The 23,669-nt window shown below is 34.1% G+C and overlaps 1 protein-coding gene across 1 annotated transcript in view; it reads right to left on the reverse strand.

Moving 5' to 3' along the window:
* LOC148956514 (metabotropic glutamate receptor 3-like) overlaps window positions 1–23,669 on the reverse strand; it is a 222,882-nt gene that overhangs the window by 39,568 nt on the left and 159,645 nt on the right. The window contains exons 11-13 of the mRNA XM_089108444.1: window positions 19,137–19,371; window positions 14,737–14,904; window positions 3,296–3,556 (exon numbers count right to left, since the gene is read on the reverse strand). Coding sequence (XP_088964570.1) covers window positions 3,296–3,556; window positions 14,737–14,904; window positions 19,137–19,371 — 664 coding nt within the window. The remainder of the gene's footprint in view (window positions 1–3,295; window positions 3,557–14,736; window positions 14,905–19,136; window positions 19,372–23,669) is intronic.

The following is a 23,669-nucleotide window of genomic DNA, read 5'->3' on the forward strand; positions in this document are numbered from 1 at the left end:
TGTGTGTTTGTGTGTATGTGTGTTTGTGTGTGTGTTTGTGTGTTTATTTTTGTGTGTATATGTTTATGTGTGTGTGTGTTTGTTTGTGTGTGTGTTTGTTTTTGTGTGTGTGTGTTTTGTGTGTGTGTGTTTGTGTTTTTGTTTGTGTTTGTGTGTGTTCTTGTCTATGTGTGTGTTTGTTTGTGTGTGTGTATTTGTGTGTGTATGTTTGTGTGTGTTTTTGTTTGTGTATGTATTTGTGTGTGTGTTTGTGTGTGCTGGTTTGTGTGTGTTTGTATGTGTGTGTTTGTGTGTGTGTGTGATTGTGTGTGTGTGTTTATGGGTGTTTTTGTGTGTTTTTGTGTTTGTTTTTGTTTTTGTGTGAGTGTTTGTGTGTGTTTTTGTGTTTGTGTGTTTGTGTTTGTGTGTTTGTGTGTGTGTGTGTTTGTGTGTGTGTGAATTTGTGTTTGGGTGTGTGTGTTTGTGTTTGTGTGTTTTTGTGTATTTGTTTGTGTGTATGTGTTTGTGTGTGTGTTTATGTTTGTTTTTGTGTATTTGTTCTTGCATTTGTGTTTGTGTTTGTGTGTTTGTGTGTATGTTTGTGTGTGTTTGTGTTCTTATGTGTTTGTGTGTGTTTGTGTGTGTGTTTGTGTGTTTGTGTGTGTGTGTGTGTGTGTGCGTGTGTGTTTTTTGTGTGTGTGTTTGTTTGTGTGTGTGTGTGTTTGTGTATTTGTGTTTATGTGTGTTTGTTTGTTTGTCTGTGTTTGTGTTTGTTTTTGTGTTTGTGTGTGTGTGTTTGTGTGTTTGTGTGTGTGTGTGTGTCTATTTGTGTGTGTGTGTGTGTTTGTGTTTGTGCTTGTGTGTGTGTTTGTGTTTGTGTCTGTGTGTGTTTGTGTGCGTGTGTGATTGTTTGTGTTTGTGTGTGTTTGTTTGTGTGTTTGTTTTTGTTTGTGATTTTTTGTTTTTTTTTTTTTGTTTTGTTGTTTGTGTTTGTTTGTGTGTGTGTGTGTGTGTGTGTTTTTGTTTGTGTGTGTGTGTTTGTGTGTGTGTGTTTGTGTGTGTTTTTGTGTTTGGGTGTGTCTGTATGTGTTTGTGTTTGTGTGTGTTTGTGTGTGTGTGTTTGTGTTTGTTTTTGTGTGTTTTTTTGTGTGTTTGTTTTTGTTTGTTTGAGTGTTTGTTTTTTTTTGTGTGTGTGTGTGTGTGTGTTTCTGTGTGTGTGTTTGTGTTTGTATGTGTTTGTGCGTACGTGTTTGTGTGTTTTTGTTTGTTTGTTTGTGTGTGTGTGTTTGTGTTTGTGTGTGTGTGTGTGTGTTTTTGTGTCTGTGTGTTTGTGTGTGTGTTGGTGAATGTGTTTTTTTGTGTTTGTATATTTGTGTGTATTTGTTTTTGTGTGTATGTTTCTGTTTTTGCGTGTTTGTGTTTGTGTGTTTGTGTTTGTGTGTGTTTTTGTGTGTGTGTTTTAGTTTGTGTTTGTTTGTGTGTGTGTGTGTGTGTGTGTGTGTGTGTTTGTGTATGTGTGTTTGTGTGTTTGTGTGTGTGTGTGTTTGTGTGTTCTTGTGTTTGCATTTTTGTGTGTGTGTGTGTTGTGTGTGTGTGTGTTTGTTTTTGTGTGTTTGTGTGTGTTTTGGTGTGTGTTTTAGTGTTTGTTTTTGTATGTGTTTTTGTGTTTGTGTGTGTTTGTGTTTGTGTGTGTATATTTGTGTGTGTTTGTTTGTGTGTATCCGTGTGTTTGTGGGTTTCTGTGTGTTTGTGTGTTTGTGTTTGTGTGTGTTTGTGTTTTTGTGTGTGTGTTTTTTATTTTATGCTTTTATAACCCATTCTTCATAATTAGCCTTAAAAAGAAGAAAAAATAGTTTATTTTTCATGAAAAAAAAGGAGGGAGGGGGGGGTTAGAGGGAGAGGGTTGGAGGGAGGGGGGATGGTGTAGTTGGGGGTGGACGACTTTGGCATAGTGGGGGGGAACTTTGGGCCGGAATAAAAAAATAGGTATGATTTACCTCATGTACTAAGCTCGCAAGCCATTTAAATGCAGTGTTTACATACTTTTTTCTTGTTTTGATATTTTTCTTTACCGAACTCTGGAGATCTAGGTTCAAAAAATATTTAACAATCTGTTAACTATAATGGGGTCTGCATAAAAACCACCCGATAAATTTTATTAGAATTAATTTCTTTACCCACTAAGAATATAAAAGAATAACTTACTTCTTGCGTGTAGCTTTCGTCAATATTCCTTTTGTTAGAATGCATCATTATATTTCAAATGCCAACTTTGAACTGAGAAAATAACTCATTGTCACAGTTTTTATATCCGTGTTCAAGGTTAAACATAAAACATCCACACCTAGCAAATTAATTTACAGACAGAATTTCATAACATCATACCAGGAAACGAATCGCAATACCATGAAAACACGCACGACTTTTAACAGAAAAAATCTTATTTAACTCCAAAACCATTGTTTTGTGAAAAGCACGAATTTTCATGGTGGTTGAATCCGGTCATTGTACTGTCTGCTTGCATGGCGGGAGTACTGTCCGCTTGTAAATATTAAAGCTATATGGGGAGACACTCTGCTCGGAACTGTTATAGCTAAATGGGGAGACACTGTTCAGAACTGTTATAGCTACATGGGGAGACACTCTGTTCAGAACTGTTATAGCTATATGGGGAGACACCCTCGTTGAACAGATTGATACAGTAATTTGCTATCTGCCCCGTACCTATCGTTATAGCTACATTGGCTACCTGCCCTCTTCCTTATATTATACACAGTAGTTTCCTACCTGCCTCGTACCTATCGTTATAGCTACATTAGCTACCTGCCCTCTTCCTTATATTATACACAGTAGTTTCCTACCTGTCTCGTACCTATCATTATAGCTACACTACTATCATAGTTCTATCCGGATGTCTCAGAAAGTCACTCAGAGATAATGTTTTGCGGAGGCAAAAAGTTTTGGGAAACAACCATTTTGCGGAGGCAAAAAGTTGATTTTGAGTAGAACCTTACTTTACATCAACATGTATACTTCCTCAATAATTTTTAGCCGTTATTGCTCCAATTTTGGATCTTAAGATTACTCGATTGATGATAGTAACTAGTTCCGTTCATTGAAATTTCACTTATACAATTTTACACAGAAGCGGGTTAACTTAAACTGTAACAAACAGCACAACTAAATTTGTGCTTTCATTTTACGGGAAGTTTTGTCTGATTGTTTGGCCAGATATAGTTTGTTTTTAAGCATAAACAATTTTGATAAAGTGTCTACATACTTTTGTTACATGTTTGCTCTATTTCCTGCTACTAACCTTGCAGCCATGGATACAGACAAACTGACAACCCTTACTGTTGAACTTGTGGCACTAAAAATAAGAGTGATGCCTGCCATCCATTTAATAACGATGGTATATACGGTGAGCCCAATGAATCGGGTCTCGCTGAACACTCCAGGACATTTTCTTGTCAATATAGCGTAGTATGTACAAGAAACGAGTAAAATTGCAGGATATATGAGGGTAACCAAAAAAGACATGTTTTGAAATCCGTTGCAGACGAGGATGCTTTTGCTCCTAGAACAGATTGTGTAATTAAGTCCAAGTCCTTAACTAAGCTAAAATAAAATATGAGCTGAAATAACAACAAAACAAAAATAAGAGAGAAGTCTACACCTTATTCTCTTTCCAAAATATTCAAAACAATATTATACTCTTAAATTCTTCAAACATTATTGGCATATAATAATTATCAGTTTATTGACGATTTTTTTTTTTAATTAAGCAAGAGGCTCTTGTTTCGTATATATGCTTTCCCCTTTAATTTTGTTTAAATAACCTTATTTACTAACGAAGCACAAAATAAGAAGGATAATAATTATTTTGGCATCTCGGTCTTTGCTTTTATAGAGAAGCTGTAATCAGTATTGCCATAACTAAATACTACAAAGAAATCCTTCCCTTGAGCTGAGTGAGTCTCATGCATATTTAAAAAAATGGACTGGAAGGGGATGGGAATCAGAAGCAATAAGCTCCTTGTCTGTTGAAAGACGCTGAGTTGCAGCTAATCCTTTCCAGACACTGTTATCATAGGAAGCACAATCGCGCTCCTTAAGTAAAGAACGATGTTGGCACAATGTATTATTTATTTTATTTTTTCTTTAGACCAGGGCACTTCGTATCGAAGGAGTTGTCGTAGAAACTTCGAAAAGGGCTCATTTGATTGGAAATTGGAGTGGCTTGTGCCTTTTTTAATAGTTGAAATTGAAAGTAATTGGAAGGCAACTGTAACCCCTTCCAAGCCCACCATTTCCTCAAACACATCCAATAAAAATTTTGAGATAGCCATTTTATTCAGCGTAGTTGATTCCTCGATAGAAACTATGTTTTTTTGGAGGATACTCCCCCACAACCCTCAGGGTAAGGGTTTTAAGTTATATGCCCTGGGACATATAAGAACGACGTTGGCACAATGTATTATTTATTATTTTTACCTTTAGACCAGGGCACTTCATATCGAAGAAGTTGTAGTAGAAACTTCGAAAAGGGCTCATTCAATTGGAAATTGGAGTAGCTTTTGCCCTTTTTAATAGTCTAAAGTGATTGAGAGGCAACAACACCCCTTCCATGCCCACCATTTCCCGAAACACATCCAATCAAAATTTTGAGATAGCCATTTTGTTCAGCGTCGTTGATTTCCAGATAAAAATTATGTTTTTGAGGAGGACACTCCCCCACAGCCTTAAGGGCAAGGGTCGTAAGTTATGAACCATGGGTCCATATATGGTTTTTACAGAAAGCGTTGTCGCAGAAACTTCAAAAAAGGTTCATTTTATTGAAAATTCAAAGGGCTAGTGCCCTTTTTAATAGTCGAAAGCGATTGGAGGGCAACTAACCCCCCTCTCACGCCCACCTTTCCCCCAATCACATCCAATGAAAATTTTGAGAGAGCCATTTTGTTCAACGTAGTTGAAAGTTCTGGAAATTAGGTCTTTAAGGATGACAACCCCCCCCAGCTCTCAGGGCAAGGGTTGTAAGTTATGTTCTGGAGGCATACAAGGTTTTTATAGAAAGTGTTGTCGTAGAAATTTCGAAAAGGGCTCATTCTATTGGAAAATGAAATGGCTATTGTCCTTTTTAATAGTCGAAAGTGATTGGAAGGCAACTAGTACCCCTCCCACGCCCACCATTTCCCGAAACACATCAAATCAAAATTTTGAGATAGCCATTTTGTTCCACGCACTTGAAAGTTCTGGAAATTACACGTTTGAGCAGGACACTTCCCCCATAGTCTTCAGGACAAGGGTTATAAGTTATACCGTGGGGGTATATAAGGTTTTTATAGAAAGCGATGTTGTAGAAACTTAAAAAAGTGCTCATTCAATTGGAAATTGAAAGGGGTAGTGCCTTTTTTAATGGTCAAAACCAATTAAAGGGCAAGTAACCCCCCTCTCACGCCCACCATTTCCTCAAACTCATCAAATCTAAATTTTTAGATAACAATTTTGTTCAGCGTAGTTGAAAGTTCTGGAAATTAGGTCTTTTAGGATGATGACCCCCTCAGAGCCCTAAGTGAAAGGACTGTAAGTTATGCCCTGAGGGCATAAAGGGTTTTTATAGAAAGTTGTTGTAGAAATTTCCAAAAGGGCTCATTTATTGGGAATTGAAATTGCCCCTTCTAATAGTCGAAAGGGAGTGGAGATTAATTAACCCCCCTCTCACGACCACCATTTCCCCAAACACATTCAATCAAAGTTTAGAGATAGCAATTTTGTTCAACATACTTGAAAATTCTGGAAATTAATAATGTATTTTAAGGATGACAAACCCCTCCCCAGAGCCCCCAGGGCAAAGGTTATAAGTTATGCCCTGGGGGTATATAAGGTTTTTATAGACAACGTTGTCGTAAAAACTTCAAAAGGGGCTCATTCAATTGGAAATTGAGATGGCTAGTGCCCTTTTTAATAGTCGAAATTGATTGGAGGATAACTAACTCCCCTCTCACACCCACGATTCCCCCAAACACATCCAATCAAAATTTTCAGATAGCCATTTTGTTCAACGTAGTAGAAAGTTATGGACATTAGGTCTTTGAGGATGACAACCACCCTCAAAGCTCTTAGGGTAAGGGTTGTAATTTATTCCCTGTGGGCATAAAAGGTGTTTATAGTAAGTGTTGTCATAGAAATTTAAAAAGGGCTCATTCGATTGGAAATTGAAAGGCCTAGTGCCCTTTTTAATAGTCGAAAGTGATTGGAAGGCTTGACATTTTTTTATAGTAAAGATCGATGAGGATATAATTTATTATTTTTGGTTGTTGCTGTTCTTTAGACCCAGACACTTTGTTTCGAAGGAATTGTCGTAGGAACTTCAAAAAGGGCTCATTCGATTGGAAAGAGAAAGGGCTGATGCCCTTTTTAAGAGTTGAAAGTGATTGGAGGACAACTAATCCCCCTCCCACGCCAACCCTCCCATTTGCCTATTATGTTTTAAGACTAAATATAGCCTTAAGATTAAATAAAAATGCACTGTGTTAATACTAATTCCCAATAAGGCATCTAAGCGGTTTCCTAAGAACGACTGAGGGTATTATGTTCATACTTTCGGGCTTCTTCTGCTCTTGAAATTTAGCCAAATCGAAATAGCGTATGTGTATCCAAGCTATCAATGAAAGTAAACAGACTTTTTTGCGAATGGTATCAAGTTTCCAATTTCAGGTCAACTAAAGGAGGTATGAAACTAAATTAAACACTACTATTTATGTCCAGATACTTAAAAGGGTGTATGTTGATAAAAATTGCTGAAAATATTTCTCCAGCATACAAATAGCATTCCAAACTATAAAGTCTTAAAAAAACTAAAAGATTTAAAGTATTATTTTCTTTTTCCCTGAAAAGACTATGTCAATATAAAACGAACAGAAATTAATTAAAAATCTTTTTTCCACAAAATAAGTTTTTCAAAGAAAAGTAAAGAACTCCATTAAACCAAAAATGAGCAAAAATAAAATCAAATGATCTACTAAGCGTGAAACTGCCACAATTCAGCATCGATAAATAAATGAAACCCAAAACGATCAGAAATTACAATAAATAACCGAGTCAAACTCAAAACGAGTCAAATTCAAACTCATAACATAATTTGCACTTTACTGAAAAAAATATAAATGTTTTTAATTTTATAACTTTAATAAATCAAATAATATTAATAGTTTGATTACTACATATCAGTATATGTATATTAAACTGACAATAGACATTTATTTGTATTTTAAAATATTGATATAGTTCAACACTGTTTAAAGGTCCAGCAATTATGTCTTTTGGGATGTCAACCTCCACACAGTCCGCAGGGCAAAGGCTTTAAGTTAGGCAATTCGCTCGTTGTTCACACATAGTATATGTTATTGAGAGAGGTATGTATGTTTGAACTTTACTCTCCGAAAAGAAAGGCATTCAGGTGAGCCTTTAAGAGAATGTTGAGGAGAGTGTTGAACTAAATAAAAACACGTCATGTGTATATGGATTGTCAAAAGGGCGTAACTAGGGATGACTTAGTATATTAACTTGGAACCTTTAGGAATTAAATAAAAAAAACAAGTTTTTTTAAAACTGAAAGTAAGGAGCGACATTAAAACTTAAAACGAACAGAATTTCTTCCGTATATGAAAGGGGCTGTCCCCTCCTCGACGTCTCGCTCTTTACGCTAAAAGTTTTATTGTTTAAAAAAAAAGTTGTGAAAAAGAGTCAAGCATTAGCGTAAAGAGCGAGACGTTGAGGAGGAGACAGCCCCTTTCATATACGGAATAATTTCTGTTCGTTTTAAGTTTTAATGTCGCTCCTTACTTTCAGTTAAAAAGCTTGTTTTTTTTAATTAATTTTTGAACGTCTTTGAATTAATACAGGTTTTGATTTTGGCTCACCGTAGATCAATATTTAAAATAAAATTTCCATATTAATTTTACTTTTATTTGATTAAATGGCTTTCTCGAAAGTTGTTTAATTTTATTTACGAACTTTTTTATTGGTAATAAATAAACATAACTTACGAATTACCATACGTAACGAACTTGTATGTTCACATATTTTTAATACGTATATTAGGGGGTTCGCCCCCCTAGTCGATACTCCGCTCTTTACGCTAAAGTTCAAATTTTGTTCCAATTCTTTAAAAATGACCCCTTAGTCACAAAGGCCGTTAATTAGAATAAATAGCTCTTATGAAAGTACTAAAAAAAATCTTTGGCTTAAAGAGCGAGGTAATGACTAGGGGGCAAACCCAATATTATACGTAACAATTTCTGTTCGTTTTAAGTTTTGATGTTGCTCCTTACTATCAGTTGAAAACTTTTTTTTTATTTAATTTCTGATTGTTTTTTTAGTTCATGCTGGGAAATCTGGTGCCCCATTCATAGCAATGTCCCTTACCCCATGAAAAGTTCCTCCATGGAAATATCCTCCCACAACCCTCCTCCCCCTCCACTACCAGAAAAAGCCCCCCTGAAAACGTCTGTATACTATATGTAAACATTCGGTGAATTTCATAACTTTCAGCCCTCCCCCGGGGACTTTGAGGGATTAAGTTATCTTAAAAGACATAGTTATTATATTTTGGACATGCTGAACAAAATGGCTATCTCAAAATATTGATCGGGTGACTTTGATCACCCGGAAAGCAGGAAAAAATGCAGGAAAAAATGAGCATGGGAGGGGGCCTAGCTGCCCTCCTTTTTTTGTCACTTAAAAATGGCGCTAGAACTTTTAATTTCCGTTCGAATGAGCCCTCTCACGATATTCTAGGACTATTGAGTCGATACAATCACCCCTGGAAAAAAAACAAAAAAAACACGCATCCGTGATCTTTCTTCTGGCAAAAAATGCAAAATTCCACATTTTTGCAGATAGGAGCTTGAACTTTTAATTTCCGTTTGAATGAGCCCTCTCACGATATTCTAGGACTATTGGGTCGATACAATCACCTCTGGGGAAAAAAACAGAAAAAAGAAAAAATTAGGGTTCTCCACAGTAGGGTTCTCTGATACGTTGAATCTGATTGTGTTATTTTCATTCAGGTTCTACAACTGTTAGGGGGCTATTTCCCCTTTTTTCGAAAATCAAGTAAATTTTCTCAGGCGCGTCACCTTTGATGGTTAGGACCAAACTTGATGAATCTTATATACTTGAAATCAGCATTAAAATCCGATTCTTTTGATGTATCTATTGGTATCAAAGTTCCTTTGTTTTGAGTTTTGGTTACTATGGACCTGGGTCGCTTCTTACTTACAGTTCGTTACCACGAGCTCTTTGACTGATAAGGGAGATGACCAAAAAAGGCAATATTTGCATACTACCACTACAACTACAACTACAATCACTACTACTGCTACCATTACTACTACCACACTACTCCATTTACAATATTGAGCGGAAATTTAAACTAAATCAAAAGACGCTGTCTAGATGCATGTACATTGTCAAAAGAGCATATCTCTAGAATTGATTTGGGTATTAAGTTGGAACTTTCAGAGAATACTTAAAAGGAAAGATCATCTGACCAAAAGGCAATATGTGCACGCTACTGATAATTTACTACTAATACTGCTACTTCAACTGCTACTCCTATTGTAACTACTTGTAATGCTAAGAGCATTACGATGAAAAATTAAAGAAGTATATGAACTTACAAGTTATCAAAAGGACTTAATAAGAAGGATGCTGTACTAACAAAAAGGCAATACATTAATACTAATGCTGCTACTAGTATTACCGCTATTACGGTTAATACTAATACAAGTAATACCAATACTACTACTGAGACTACTATTACAACTGTGCCTAGGGGCCTGAACGGGATTTTTTCAAAGAATTTTTAAGAAGAAGGTGAACCGAATCACGACACACCGTTTATATGCAGATTGTCAAAAGGGTGCTATAGCAGTATTTTGGAACAGTTGGGTGTGTGAAGTTGAAACTAACAGAGCTTGTTGTGGGGGATGCTGAACGAAAAAAGAAAATATTTGCACCCTAATGCCACTGCTTCTACTCATACTACAACTACTGCTACTATTATTTCTACTTCTAATACTACTATTGCCAATAAAGCTAAGGCTACTACTATCAATTCTACTGCTATTACTACTACTGCTGCTATTGAAACTAAGGGTATTAAGGCAGCAAATTTTGGATATATTGAAACTGTATGGAACTATTCAAAACGCACTATGCCCATACAGGTTGTCAAGAAAACGTGTCAGAAATGCTTCAAGAGCGGTTCATGGCATAAAGTTGAAACTTTCAGCGTGTTGAAGAAACCAAAGATGCTATGCACATACTGCTACTAATGCTACTACAATTATTGCTACTACCCAAGCTAAGAATATTAAGGTGAAGCTTTTAAGGAATATTTAGGCGGATGGTTAATTAAATCGAAACAAACTATGAGCATGTTGACTTTTAAAAAGGTGACTCAGATCAGCTTAAATTAATAAGTAAGACTGTTAAGGTTAGATCGTGGCGAATTTTGAACTAATCAGAAGGCACTTTGTGTATACTATTAATACTACCACTACGGTTACTGTAACTAATGACGCTAAAGGTATTAAGGTTATCCTTTCAGGGAACGTTTAGGGGAAGCTTCAATTAAACGAAAAAACTGTATGCATGAAAGTTTTTAAAGGGCATATAGGCAATATCATAGGCAGTGCCGCTGCCTATTATTGAACATTATTGAAGTTTTAAAAGAGCTAATTCAATAGAAAATTAAAAGTTCTAGAGCCCTTTTTAAGAGTAAAACGACATTGGAGGGCAAGCTGCCCACCTCACAAGCCCATTCATTTTTTAAACGCATCGTGGCAAAATTTTAAGTCGGTCATTCTGTTCAGCATAGTAGAGCGGCCCAGAAACTGTGTCTCTAGGGATATGGGGTATGCCATCCCCCCAATTATGATATTGGCCCATAATGCTTTAAAACTAAATATTGCTTTAAAAATAAATCAAAAGCTACAGTGTGTATGTTTACCAATAAGACACCTCAGTAATATATCAAGAACAACTGGGAGTATTAAGTTGAAAATTTTGGGGCTACTACTACTTCTGCTCTTCAATTTAATAAATCAAAAGAGTTTAAGTGTATCCAGTTTTTTACAAAGAATATATATAGAATTTTTTGGGAATGAAATACAGTTTTATTTTGCAGGTCACCTTGATGAGTTATAAAATCAAATTAAACAGTACTATTTGTGTCAGAATTAAGAAATTTTGAAAAAGTTTCTGCAACATACAAATAGCAAGCCAAACTATGGATTCTTATAGAAATTAAATAATAAAAACATGTTTTTTAAACTGAAAGTAAGAAGCGACATTAAAACTTAAAACGAACAGAAATTATTCCGTATATGAAAGGGGCTGTCCCCTCCTCAACGCCTCGCTCTTTACGCTAAAGTTTTTTTGTTGTTTTAAAAAATAAAGTTTTGAGACAGAGTCAAACTTTTGCTTAAAGAGCGAGGCGTTGAGGATGGGACAGCCCCTTTCATATACGGAATAATTTCTGTTCGTTTTAAGTTTTAATGTCGCTCCTTACTTTCAGTTTAAAAAACTTGTTTTTTTTATTTAATTTCTGATCGTTTTCAATTGATGCGTCTTTTATTTTGGTTCACTGTCTATTAATAAGTAAACAAAATTTGTAAAGAAATGTTACTTTTCTTTTTCTAGATGATTGTCTCTAATTTTGGCTATGGTGTAATTTACAAATTAACTTATGTAACTAATTTGTATATTCCTATATTTTTCTTCTGGCAAAAAATACGTTGCAGATATAGTTGTCAGATTTTTGCAGATATGAGCTTAAAAACTACGTAATAGGGTTTTCTGATACGCTGAATCTGACGGTGGGATTTTCATTAAAATTCTTTCACTTGTAGAGGATGTTTCCTCCCTATTTAAAAAATCAGGTAAATTTTCTCAGGCTCGTAGCCTTTGATGAGTAATACTAAACTTAATAAAATTTATATATTTTGAATCAGCATTATAAGCCCATTCTTTTGATACATTTATTGACATCAAAATTCCGTTTTTAAAAGTTTCGATTACTATTGAGCCGTATCGTTTTTTTTGTTTTTTTTTATTACGTATATTTCATTACGTATATGAGGGGGTTCTCTCCTTAGTCAATACCACGCTCTTTACGTTAAAATTAAAAAAAAAAATTAATTCACAAACCCCTGAAACAGAAAGGCCGTTTAATTAGAATAGCTAGCTCTTTTGAAAGCACTAAAAAAACTGTAGCGTAAAGAGTGAGGTATTGACTTGAGGGAGAACCCCCTCATATACGTAATAATTTCTGTTCGTTTAAAGTTCTAATGTTGCTCCTTACTTTCAGATGAAAAATAACTTGTTTTTTTTATTCTAATTTCTGATCTTTTTTTAAATAATGCTTGGAAATCCGTCGCACCCTTCATAGAAATGTCCCTTACCCCAAAGAAACATCCTCCAAGGAAAGATTCTCCCGAGTCCCCCCCGCCTCCCGCCCCCCCCCCACCAGAAAAAAATCCTTCCTTAAAATGTCTGTATACTTACCAATAACCACCACAAAATGTAAGCAATTGGCAAATTTCATATATTGCAGCCCTTCCCCTGGGAACTGTGGGGATTAAGTCATCTTAAAAGACATATTTATTAGATTTTCGACTATGCTGAACAAAATGGCTATCTCAAAATTTTAATTGGGTGACTCTGAGAAAAAATGCGTGTGTGAGGGGGCCTGGTTGCTCTCCAGTTTTTGGAGAGCACGCATCATGATCTTTATTCGAGCAAAAAGTGCAAATTTCCACCTTTTTGCAGATAGGAGCGTGAAACTTCTTTAATAGGGTTCTCTGATAAGCTGAATGTGATGATGTAATTTTCGTTAAAGTTAATTAAAAATGCAAAATTCCACATTTTTGCAGATAGGAGTTTGAAGCTTCTTTAATAATGTTCGTTGATAAGCTGAAACTGATGGTGCAAATTTCGTTAAAGTTAATTAAAAAAATTTGCAATTAAAACAAAACTTTATTGTTTAAAAAAAATTGAGTTGTGAGAAAGTCAAACTTTAGCGTAAAGAGCAAGGCGTTGAAGAGGGGACAGTCCCTTTCATATACGGAATAATTTCTGTTCATTTTAAGTTTAAACGTCGTTCCTTACTTTCAGTTAAAAAAAAAAAACTTGTTTTTTTTTATTTCATTTGTGAACGTTTTTTAATTAATGCAGGTTTTGATTTTTGCTCAACGTGCATGAATAATCAAAACGAAATTTGCATATTAATTTTATTTTTATTTGGTTAAATGGCTTTCTCGAAACTTGTTGAATTTTATTTACGAACGTTTTTATTAGTAATAAATATACGTAACTTACGAATTAACTTATGTAGCGAACTTCTATATTAATATATTTTTAATACATATATTAGGGGGTTTGCCCCCTTGTCAATACCTTACTCTTTAAGCTAAAGTTCGAATTTTGTTCCAATTCTTTAAAAATGACCTCTTAATCACAAAGGCCGTTAATTAGAATAAATAGCTCTTATGAAAGTACTAAAAAATAATTGGCTTAAACAGCGAGGCATTGACTAGAAGGTGAACCCAATCATATAGCTAATATTTTTTGTTCGTTTTAAGTTTTGATGTTGCTCCTTACTTACAGTTGAAAAACTTGTTTTTTTATATTTAATTTCTGATTTTTTTTTAAATAATGATGGGAAATCCGGCACCCCCTTCATAGCAATGTCCCTTCCCTCATAAAAACTTCCTTCATGAAAAGATCCTCCCATATAGCCCCCGATCCACCCCCACCCCCCACTACCAGAAAAAATTCCCCCTGAAAACGTCTTTATACTTCCTAATAACCAATACTATATGTTAACATTGGGTAAACTTCATAACTTTCAGCCCTCCCCCTGGGGGCTTAGAGGGATTAAGTCATCCTAAAAGACATAGTTACAATATTTTCGACCATGCTGAACAAAATGGCTATCTCAAAATTTTGATCGGGTGACTTTGGTAGAAAAATGAGCGTGGGAGAGGGCCTAGTTGCCCTCCATTTTTTTTGGTCACTAAAAAGGGCACTATAACTTTTAATTTCCGTTCCAATGAGCCCTCCCACGATATTCCAGGACCACTGGGTCGATACGATCACCCCTGGGGAGAAAACAAAAAACAAAAACAAAAACAACAACAAAAAAACAAATAAACACGCATCCGTGATCTTTCTTCTGGCAAAAAATGGAAAATTCCACATTTTTGTAGATAGGAGCTTGAAACCTCTACAGTAGGGTTCTCTGATACGCTGAATATGATGGTGTGATATTCATTAAGGTTCTATCATTTTTAGGGGGTCTTTCCCCCTTTTTTTGAAAATCAGCCAAATTTTCTCAGGCGCTTAACTTTTGATGGTTAAGATTAAACTCGATGAAACTTACATATTTGAAATCAGAATTAAAATCTAATTCTTTTGATGTATCTATTGGTATCAAAATTCCGTTTTTTTAGAGTTTCGGTTACCATTGAGCCGGCTCGCTCCTTACTTACAGTACGTTACCACGAACTGCTTGAAAACCGAAAAGATATGAAATATTTTTTTTCTATGAAAAAGACTGTTTCAGTAAAAACTGAATAGAAATTAATTTGTAAAAGTGCTTCCACAAAATAAGTTTTACAAAGAGAAGTAAAGAGATCGATTAACCCATAAAACCCAAACACAAAAAGAAAAAGAAAATCAAATAATTACCTCACAGGATATATATAAACTACCGATGGTGGTACTGCAATTAACCAACCGACATTTACCACAATTTCTATACTCGCTAGAAGAGCTGCTATAGTCAGCTGAGAAGATGGGCTTGTATAACGAGCTCTAGGGAATCCTCCTTTTCTCTGGTTAAAAATGCGGGCAATTCTAGAAAAATACAACTAATTTTTATGGTTTTAGACCAAAAAGATCTGCAGAAATAAGCAAAAACAACCAAAATAATATATTTTTTATGCCATAGGTCGAAAAAATTGATAAAATAAAGGCAGAAAAAGAACAAAAACATTCGAAGATAGAAATGGAAGCACTCAAATCACATAGGGATTATTACTGTATTTAGCTGGAATGGAGATAAATACTTAGGATGGAGATTTTTACCGCAGTTATCACTTTCATCTGGGAAATACAATTTTTAGTTTATATTTGTTTTTGTTTTTTACAACTGAGAAACTTCTCAATTTCTTAGCAGTGGAATTTAAGCGGCACGTCAACTAGTAGTTAAGAAACAGTGAAGATATCAAACAGTTGGTGGTAACAAACTGTAAGTAAGGAGCGACCTGGTTCAATAGTAACCAAAACTATAAAAGACGGAATTTTGATACTAATAAATATATTAAAAGAATTATATTTTTATGCTGATTTTGAATATATAAGTTTTATCAAGTTTAGTTTTACCCATCAAGAGTTACGCGCCTGAGAAAATTTGCCTTATTTTTGAAAAAAAAGGGATAAACACCCCCTAAAAGTCATAGAACTGTAATAAAAAAAAATCACACCATCAGATTCAGCGTATCAGAGAACCCCACTACAGAAGTTTTATGCTCCTATCTGCAAAAATGTGGATTTTTTATTTTTTGCAAGAAGCAAGATCATGGATGCGCCTTTATTTGTTTATTTTTTGTTTTTGTTTTTTTCCAAAAAGGTGATCGTATCGAACCAATGGTCCTAGAATATCGTGGGAGCGCTCATTTGAACGGAAACTAAAAGTTCTAGTGCCCTTATAAAGTGACCAAAAAATGGGGGGAAACTAGGCCCCCTCCCATACTCATTTTTTTACCTAAGTCACCCGATCAAAATTTTGAGATAGCCATTTTGTTCAGCATGGTTGAAAAATACAATAACTTCGTCTTTGAGGATGACTTAATCCCCCACAGTCCCCAGGGGAAGGTCTGCAAGTTATGAACTTTGTCCAGCGTTTACATACAGAGATCCATTCGGGCAAGAATTCGGGCAGGAGCTCAAACCATTTCTTAGGTTATTGGGAAGTATACAGAAGTTTCCACGGGGGGTGGGGAGTTCTGGTACTTGAGGTGGGAGTGGATCGGGGGTTACGTGGAAAGATCTCTCCAAAGAGGAAGTTTTCATGGGAAAAGTGACATTGCTATGAATGGGGTGCCTGATTACCCAGCATTCTTTAAAAAAAAACGATTAGAAATTAAATAATTAAAAAAAAAACTATTTTCCAACTGAAAGTAAGGAGCAACATCAAAATTTAAAAATAAAAGAAATTATTATGTATATGATTGGGTTCGCCCCCTAGCCATTACCTCGCTCTATACGCTAAAGTTTTTTTTTGTACTTTCATCAGAGCTATTTATTCTATTTAACGGCCTTTGTGATTAAGGGGTAATTCTTAAAGAATTGGAACAAAATTTGAACTTTAGCGTAGAAATCGAGGTATTGACTAGGGGTGAACTCCCTAATATACGTAATAAAAATATACGAATATAGAAGTTCATTGCGTAAGCTAATTCGTAAGTTACGTCAGAACAAAATTTCGAGAAAGCTATTTAGCCAAAAACCAGTAAAATTAATATGCAAATTTCATTTTAATTATTCATGTACGGTGAGCCAAAATCAAAGCTGCATTAATTCAAAAACGTTCAGAAATAAAATAAAAAAAAACAAATTTTTTAACTGAAAGTAAGGAGCGACATTAAAACTTAAAACGAACAGAAATTATTGCGTATATGAAAGGGGCTGTCCCCTCCTTAACGTCTCGCTCTTTACGATAAAGTTTGACTCTGTCTCAAAACTTTATTTTTTAAAACAATAAACAAATTTAATGTAAAGAGCAAGGCGTTGAGGAGGGGACAGCCCCTTTCATATACGGAAAAATTTCTGTTCGTTTTAAGGTTTAATGTCGCTCCTTACTTTCAGTTAAAAAAACTTTTTTTTATTTAATAATAAAAAAACTGCAATACTATCTTAATTATTGATTGAAAGGTCTTTTTTTACTGAGTACCTCAGCTTTTCCAGCTTTTACATTGGTACACCATTTGCTGAATATTCGTAACTTTTTAGTTGATAGAAGGTAGAATTTTCTTTTTTTGGAGTAGAACAATCAGCATTATTATTAGAACAGCTCCTGAGTGTACTACAGCTATGAGCAGAGTTGCCATGGAAGTAACATTATTTGTTTACCTCAGAACCGTCAATAACTTTCAAATAAATAGAATATCTTGTGAGTGTGGGGATTTTTGTAACACAAAAACTTTTAGTTTTCAGTATTTTCTTTGATATATCATTTTCTTATGCCAGTTTATTATTTGTCACAACATTATTATTATTCAAATTAGTCTGTATTTCTACTGTTAGCACATTTGATAAACGTCTTGTTGCGTAAGGGGTGTTTCCATCGTTCCTAAAGATACGCGAATAGTACCTCTTTACAGAGGTCATCTTCAAGATGACCCATCAAGTTCTTGTCACTCCCCCCTCCAATTCTCTTGGTGTTTCCAAAGCTCTTCAAAAAAAAAAAAAATCAACTTTCCTGTTATCTTGAAGTGAATTGACTGCTAAACCAAAGATAACCTGGATTCAGATTAGGACCTTAAATAGAAGATGCGCTGGCATCATTGAGCTAACCAACAAAATACTCGAGCCCGGACTTTCGCCTGCTGCTATTATGCTTGATATTAAGTGTTCGTTAGTATTGCTCATGAAATTCTATTAGGCAAATTAGAACGCTTTGGAATTAAAAGAGAGCCACGGTAATGGTTCCAGTTTCACCACAAATACTAATGCATATATATAGGATACTGTACAAATAAGTGTATAGGAGAAGATATGTTGAACGATACCGTGATAAACTTCGATGTGTCATAAGAATCGATTATAATAACAGCTATTCTGATGAGCTGCTGGTGTTTGCAGGCAACACTACTATGGCCTCTTGTGGCTCAGACATGACAACATTAAAAAAAAAACCTAGACGAAACTCAGAAGAAACCTATCTCAAAAGGAACTTAAGTCTGGATAGATTCAAATTGATTTGCAACAGATGGCGACAAATTGTGTTTTATCATTTTCAAGGGTTTGAACTGGTCATTTGAAAATAACTGAAATTAGTACTTCCAGCATTACGATCAGGCAGTTAGAAATGGGTTTTGAAAAGTATCTAGTTGTACTCTTGGATGAGAACCTCTTCACTATACACCACATTCTGGCTGCGGAACTGTAATTCTTTCGTTATTTTGGCATTGTCAAGAAACTATGAAATAATGTCAAGAAACTATGGTATTATGAAATAATTTGGCGGTCAGTTATTAAATCATGCCAGAAAATATTTTTTTCATTCTAAAAGTGTATATTGAAAACCATTAGAAAAGAAAACGACTATCTCTTCTTTGGTTTTACTTTACCTTCTGTCATGCTAAGTCTATGCTTTAAAGGTTTTTTTGCTTCTGGTTACTTCCATCTCCTTTTTAAAGTTGCTTTCGGTTATTCCCTGATCAACATGGTTTGAACGCGCAATCTGCTTTTGACTTCAGGTGAGACAAATTATAGCAGTGCACTCTCATTTCTTTCCAGATGTTGCATATGCTGAAGTGTAAAACAAGTTTCCGCAAGGAAGCTCCCATGGAAGATCTCTCGGGTCTTTCAAAAACGGTTTAAAAAATCTATTTATAAGAAAATAAACTCAAACATATTTTTAAGTTGGTCGTAGTTTGAAATTATTTTTTTCTATGAATGTTAATTGACTTAAGTTTTAATTCCTGTTACTGATCTGAATGGGCAAGGTAATTCTACCTCTTAGGAGGGAGGGAGGAACCCTATTGTTAAGGTTGAAAAAGAATTATACGCAGAGAAGACGTATGGTTGTGTCGCAGAGTGAAGTGAAAGCCCTACTGCATGCTATTGATGTGTAGTAATTGTTGTTACTAATGATTTTTCATTTTCGTTTTGATTTGTTTAGGTTACATTTACTCATTCATAATGATTTCTCTTCGTTTTTGCTTTATATATTATACATTTACTTCTGCTTCTTTTAAGTTTCAATATCACTTTTTACTTGTGCTTTAATTTTGGGTCAACTTTTAAAAAATAAATGATAAGCAAGAAACTTGAAGAGATCTTGAAAAAAAGAAAAATTATACCTTGAAGTTTTTGTAGCTATTGCCGAGAATGAAATTGAGTACGTAGTGCCAAGAAAAAGCCTTAGGCCTCCACACATCCAAGGATTTGGCTTTGATACAATGATGAATGGTACTATAAATGATAATGATATTCCAGACAGAAGCACTGCACATAACTCTCTACCAGATGCTTTTATGATCGGTGTTTCCCTGTGTTTCCAGAAAATAAAGGAGACAAATGATGTAATCATATGACCTGTGGAAAATTAAGTTTATAAATACAAAGGAATAAGCTATAAAGGTCAAATCCTAATACATATCTTTTACCTATAGTAATAAAGTGTGAAGTAAAAAGTTTTCACTGGTTTGGTTAGAATGATTTCCTGATTCCCTTAAAGTGCAGTCGAATTCATTCGAATTTATTATCACTGAAGTCGTCATATTTTGAAAAAAATTCCCCAATGGCTGCAATTCGAAACAAGTATGATCTTAATTATACCCACAAATCCAAAGATAAGACAGATTTTTCATCAAAACTAAATACACATTTTATTGGGAAAACTTCCAACTAAAATTAAACTTACACATCTTTTAATTATTGCTAACCAGTTTTTTGTTTTAACAAAAACTTTTTTTTATCATATATTAGGGATATCGTACCATCATCTTAAAATTCAAAATACTTGCTGCAATGAGAAGTTCAGCAAAAAAAAATTATATATATATGAATAAATAATAAACTAAGAAAAATACTTATTCATTATCATTGCATTGTAAATTGAAAATACTAAATCAGAATTTCCTTTCATTTTTTAATTTTTGTCCATTTCTTTAAGGAAAAGCAAAAACAGAAGACAAAGTCCCCCTCCCCCCACAAAAAAACAAGTAATAAAACAATCGACGGTAAAAAGCAGTAAACAAAAAACAACCCATACAATTTGCAACTAAATATATATATATATATATATATATATATATATATATATATATATATATATATATATATATATATATATATATATATATATATATATATATATATATATATATATATATATATATATATATATATATATATATATATATATATATATATATATATATATATATATATATATATATATATATATATATATATATATATATATATATATATATATGCACCAAAAGCACGACGGCTTTGCCGCTGGGCCCTAGCACTCGGCACGCAGCAGGTTTCTTTATGTAGATTCTCACTGTCGCTTGTCCTCTAAACGCAGACAATTTGAGCTTTTTTATGATGTCATGACGTCCAAAAGGACCTTAAATTAGAAGTGGGGCCTTTGTAAAATTACATTTTCTTTATTGGACCTTTAACTTTCGCCTCGGCTTGTCTATTGTCATTATGAAAGACATATCGCCGAACCTTTGTTTCTTTTAATTGTTCAGGTGGTGGGACAAAAACATTTTCTTTTGCCTTGACTTGTCTTTTGTCATTATGAAAGACATATCGCCGAACCTTTGTTTCTTTTAATTGTTCAGGTTGTGGGATAAAAACTTTTTTTTCTTTCAACGATTTATCCAGTTCATAATTTTGATTTTCAAAGGTATGGTAGGTATTGATGACCTTATGGGCCTTTAACTTTTGCCTCGGCTTGTCATTTGTCATTATGAAAGGCATATAACCGAACCATTGTTTCTTTCAATTGTTCACGACAGTGAAAGCTATACATAAAAGCCTATAAACGATTTATCTAGTCCCGGTTTTCGATTTTACAAGGTATGGAAGGCATTGACGACCACCTTTGTTTCTTTTTATTGTTCAGGTGGTGGAATATATATATATATATATTAATATATATATATATATATATATATATATATATATATATATATATATATATATATATATATATATATATATATATATATATATATATTATATATATATATATATATATATATATATAATATATATATATATATATATATATATATATATATATATATATATATATATATATATATATATATATATATATATATATATATATATATATATATATATAAGATAAGAGAGGAACAGAAAGAGATAGAGAAGGCTTATATGGTAGGGGATACAAAGCAATTTTGGTCAGGAATAAGGCAGGAGAATGGACAAGGAAAAGGCCAATTACAAATCCCTAAAGCTGATACTTGGCCTAGTTTTCTTGAGAGTATAGATGGAGATTCTAGTGGCCTTGATAGTGAAGAATCAAGGGTTGCTCCGCAGTTTCCGATGAAAGAAAAAGATTATGAGTTAGTGAAGGAGGTAACCTCAGATGAAGTTAGGAAAGTAGTTAAGAAGATGAAGGGAGGATCAGGGTCAGGAATAGATGGTAGGCTATACCAGCAGTTTTGTTGAAGAGGTTTCATGTTTTTTTTGCTAGTTTTTGTGAATATTTTTAATAGAATTATAAATTGTGGTGTATTGCCTTCCCCATGGAAAGTATCGATTATGGTACCTCTATTTAAGAAAGGTAGTCCTAGTGATCATGATAGCTATAGGTTCATAGCATTAGCACCTGCACTTAGTAAAATTTTAGAAAAGGTTTTGGACAATCGGTTGAATGAATGGTTGGAGGGCTATGGGGTAATTAAAGAGGAGCAGGGGGGTTTCAGGAAAGGGTATAGCACGTTGGATAGAGCATTTGTGTTAAGTGCACTGATAGAGAAGTATGGATCAGGTAGAAATAAGCTGTATGTTGCGTTTCTAGACTTAAGAAAGGCATTCGACAATGTAGATAGAGCTCTCCCTGAAAAGTGTTTAAGAGATGTAGGTCTACCTTAAAGTTTTATTCGTTTATTTGTTGGTATTTATTCTGGGACTAAGTCTATGGTCAGGGTTGCAGGTTCGGGATTTTCCAGGCTATTTGACCTTAAGAAAGGAGTGAAGTAGGGCAGCGCCATGTCCCCGAGACTGTTCGGTTTGTTTTTAAATGATATGGTGGAGTTTCTGTAAAAATAATGGGCTCCAAAGCTGTGTCTTGGAAAAATTAATTTTTCGGTGTTATTATTTGCGGATGACACTGCATTGGTGGCGAAGTCGGCAAGGGCGCTTCAGATATTACTTGATTTAATTGAGGAATATATACAAATGAAAAAGTTACAGCTTAACGATATGAAAACTAAAGTGGCTTTTTTCAGTGAAAGGAATTAAAAAATAGACAATATATTTGTATTTGGAGGACAACAATTAAAATTTGTTGAAAAAATAAAGTATCTTGGTCTTATCTTCCAAAGTAATGGTGGACGGAGTTCTCATATTAAAGAAGTGTTAAATAGGGGAAGAGCTGCAACATTTTCACTTTTCCGGAATAAAATTAGTGGAATAAAGAATTTGTCTTTGTGTAAGAGGTTTTTTTTTATCTAAAATAATGCCGATTCTCCATTAAGGGGCAGAGATTTGGGGACATGAGAACGCTGCCCAGTTAGAATGCGTTCAGTTAGGTTATTTTAAGAGATTGTACGGGTTGTATAGAATGACCCATGCCCAGTTTCTTAATAGAGACCTTGGACTATGGTCTCTTAAAAGTTATAGGACAATCCAAATGATAAAATTTTGGCTAAGGGATGTACAGTTACCCAGTGTTAGGTTACTGAAGGCTGCATATAATGAGTTACTTCAGCTACATAGGAAAAGATCTTGGTATTTTAAAGTTAAAGAGGTACTTGATATAACAGGTTTTTCTTTCGCATGGAATGATTTCGCCTTGGACCAACTAGTCAACAATTACAGTTGGACAAGGAAATCAAGCGGGTGCTGGAGGACCAGACGATACAGAAATGGGGTGAGGATATTAAGAATTTGGAAACTTTAAGGTATTATAATGAGGTTAAGATAATTTATGGTCAGGAATTTTACTTTAAGTTAAATTTAACGTCTAGATATCTTACATATTGGATGCAGCTACGATCTAATTGCATTTCGATTCGTTCGAGATTGAAAGTTTTTGAGAGGAGGAAAAGTGTCCCGGACGGCAGGTTTGCTTTCCCTCTTTGCCAAGAAGAGGAGGAGAATTTGGAGCATTGTCTGCGTCGTTGTCGAGGTCTTTTGGGGGTAAGGGAAAATTTATTTGGGAATAGTGGAGTGCTGCTTCCTGATGCCTTGAAAAGTACGTCGTTATAATTTATTTGTCTAGTGGGAAGATATCTTGATGAGTATTTTGCAAAAAGAAGAGAGTCTATATATATATATATATATATATATATATATATATATATATATATATATATATATATATATATATATATATATATATATATATATATATATATATATATATATATATATATATATATATATATATATATATATATATATATATATATATATATATATATATATATATATATATATATATATATATATATATATATATATATATATATATATATATATATAAATATATACATATCACCCCTGGTGGTCGATACGATCACCCCTGGGAAAAAAAATAAGTAAACACGCATCCGTGATCTTTCTTCTGGCAAAAAATGCAGAATTTCACATTGTTGTAGATAGGAGCTTGAAAC

Source organism: Artemia sp. Qi Xiang Cuo, chromosome 1 (assembly GCF_049724085.1).
Source record: "Artemia sp. Qi Xiang Cuo chromosome 1, ASM4972408v1, whole genome shotgun sequence".
Classification (NCBI taxonomy): Eukaryota; Metazoa; Arthropoda; class Branchiopoda; order Anostraca; family Artemiidae; genus Artemia; species Artemia sp. Qi Xiang Cuo.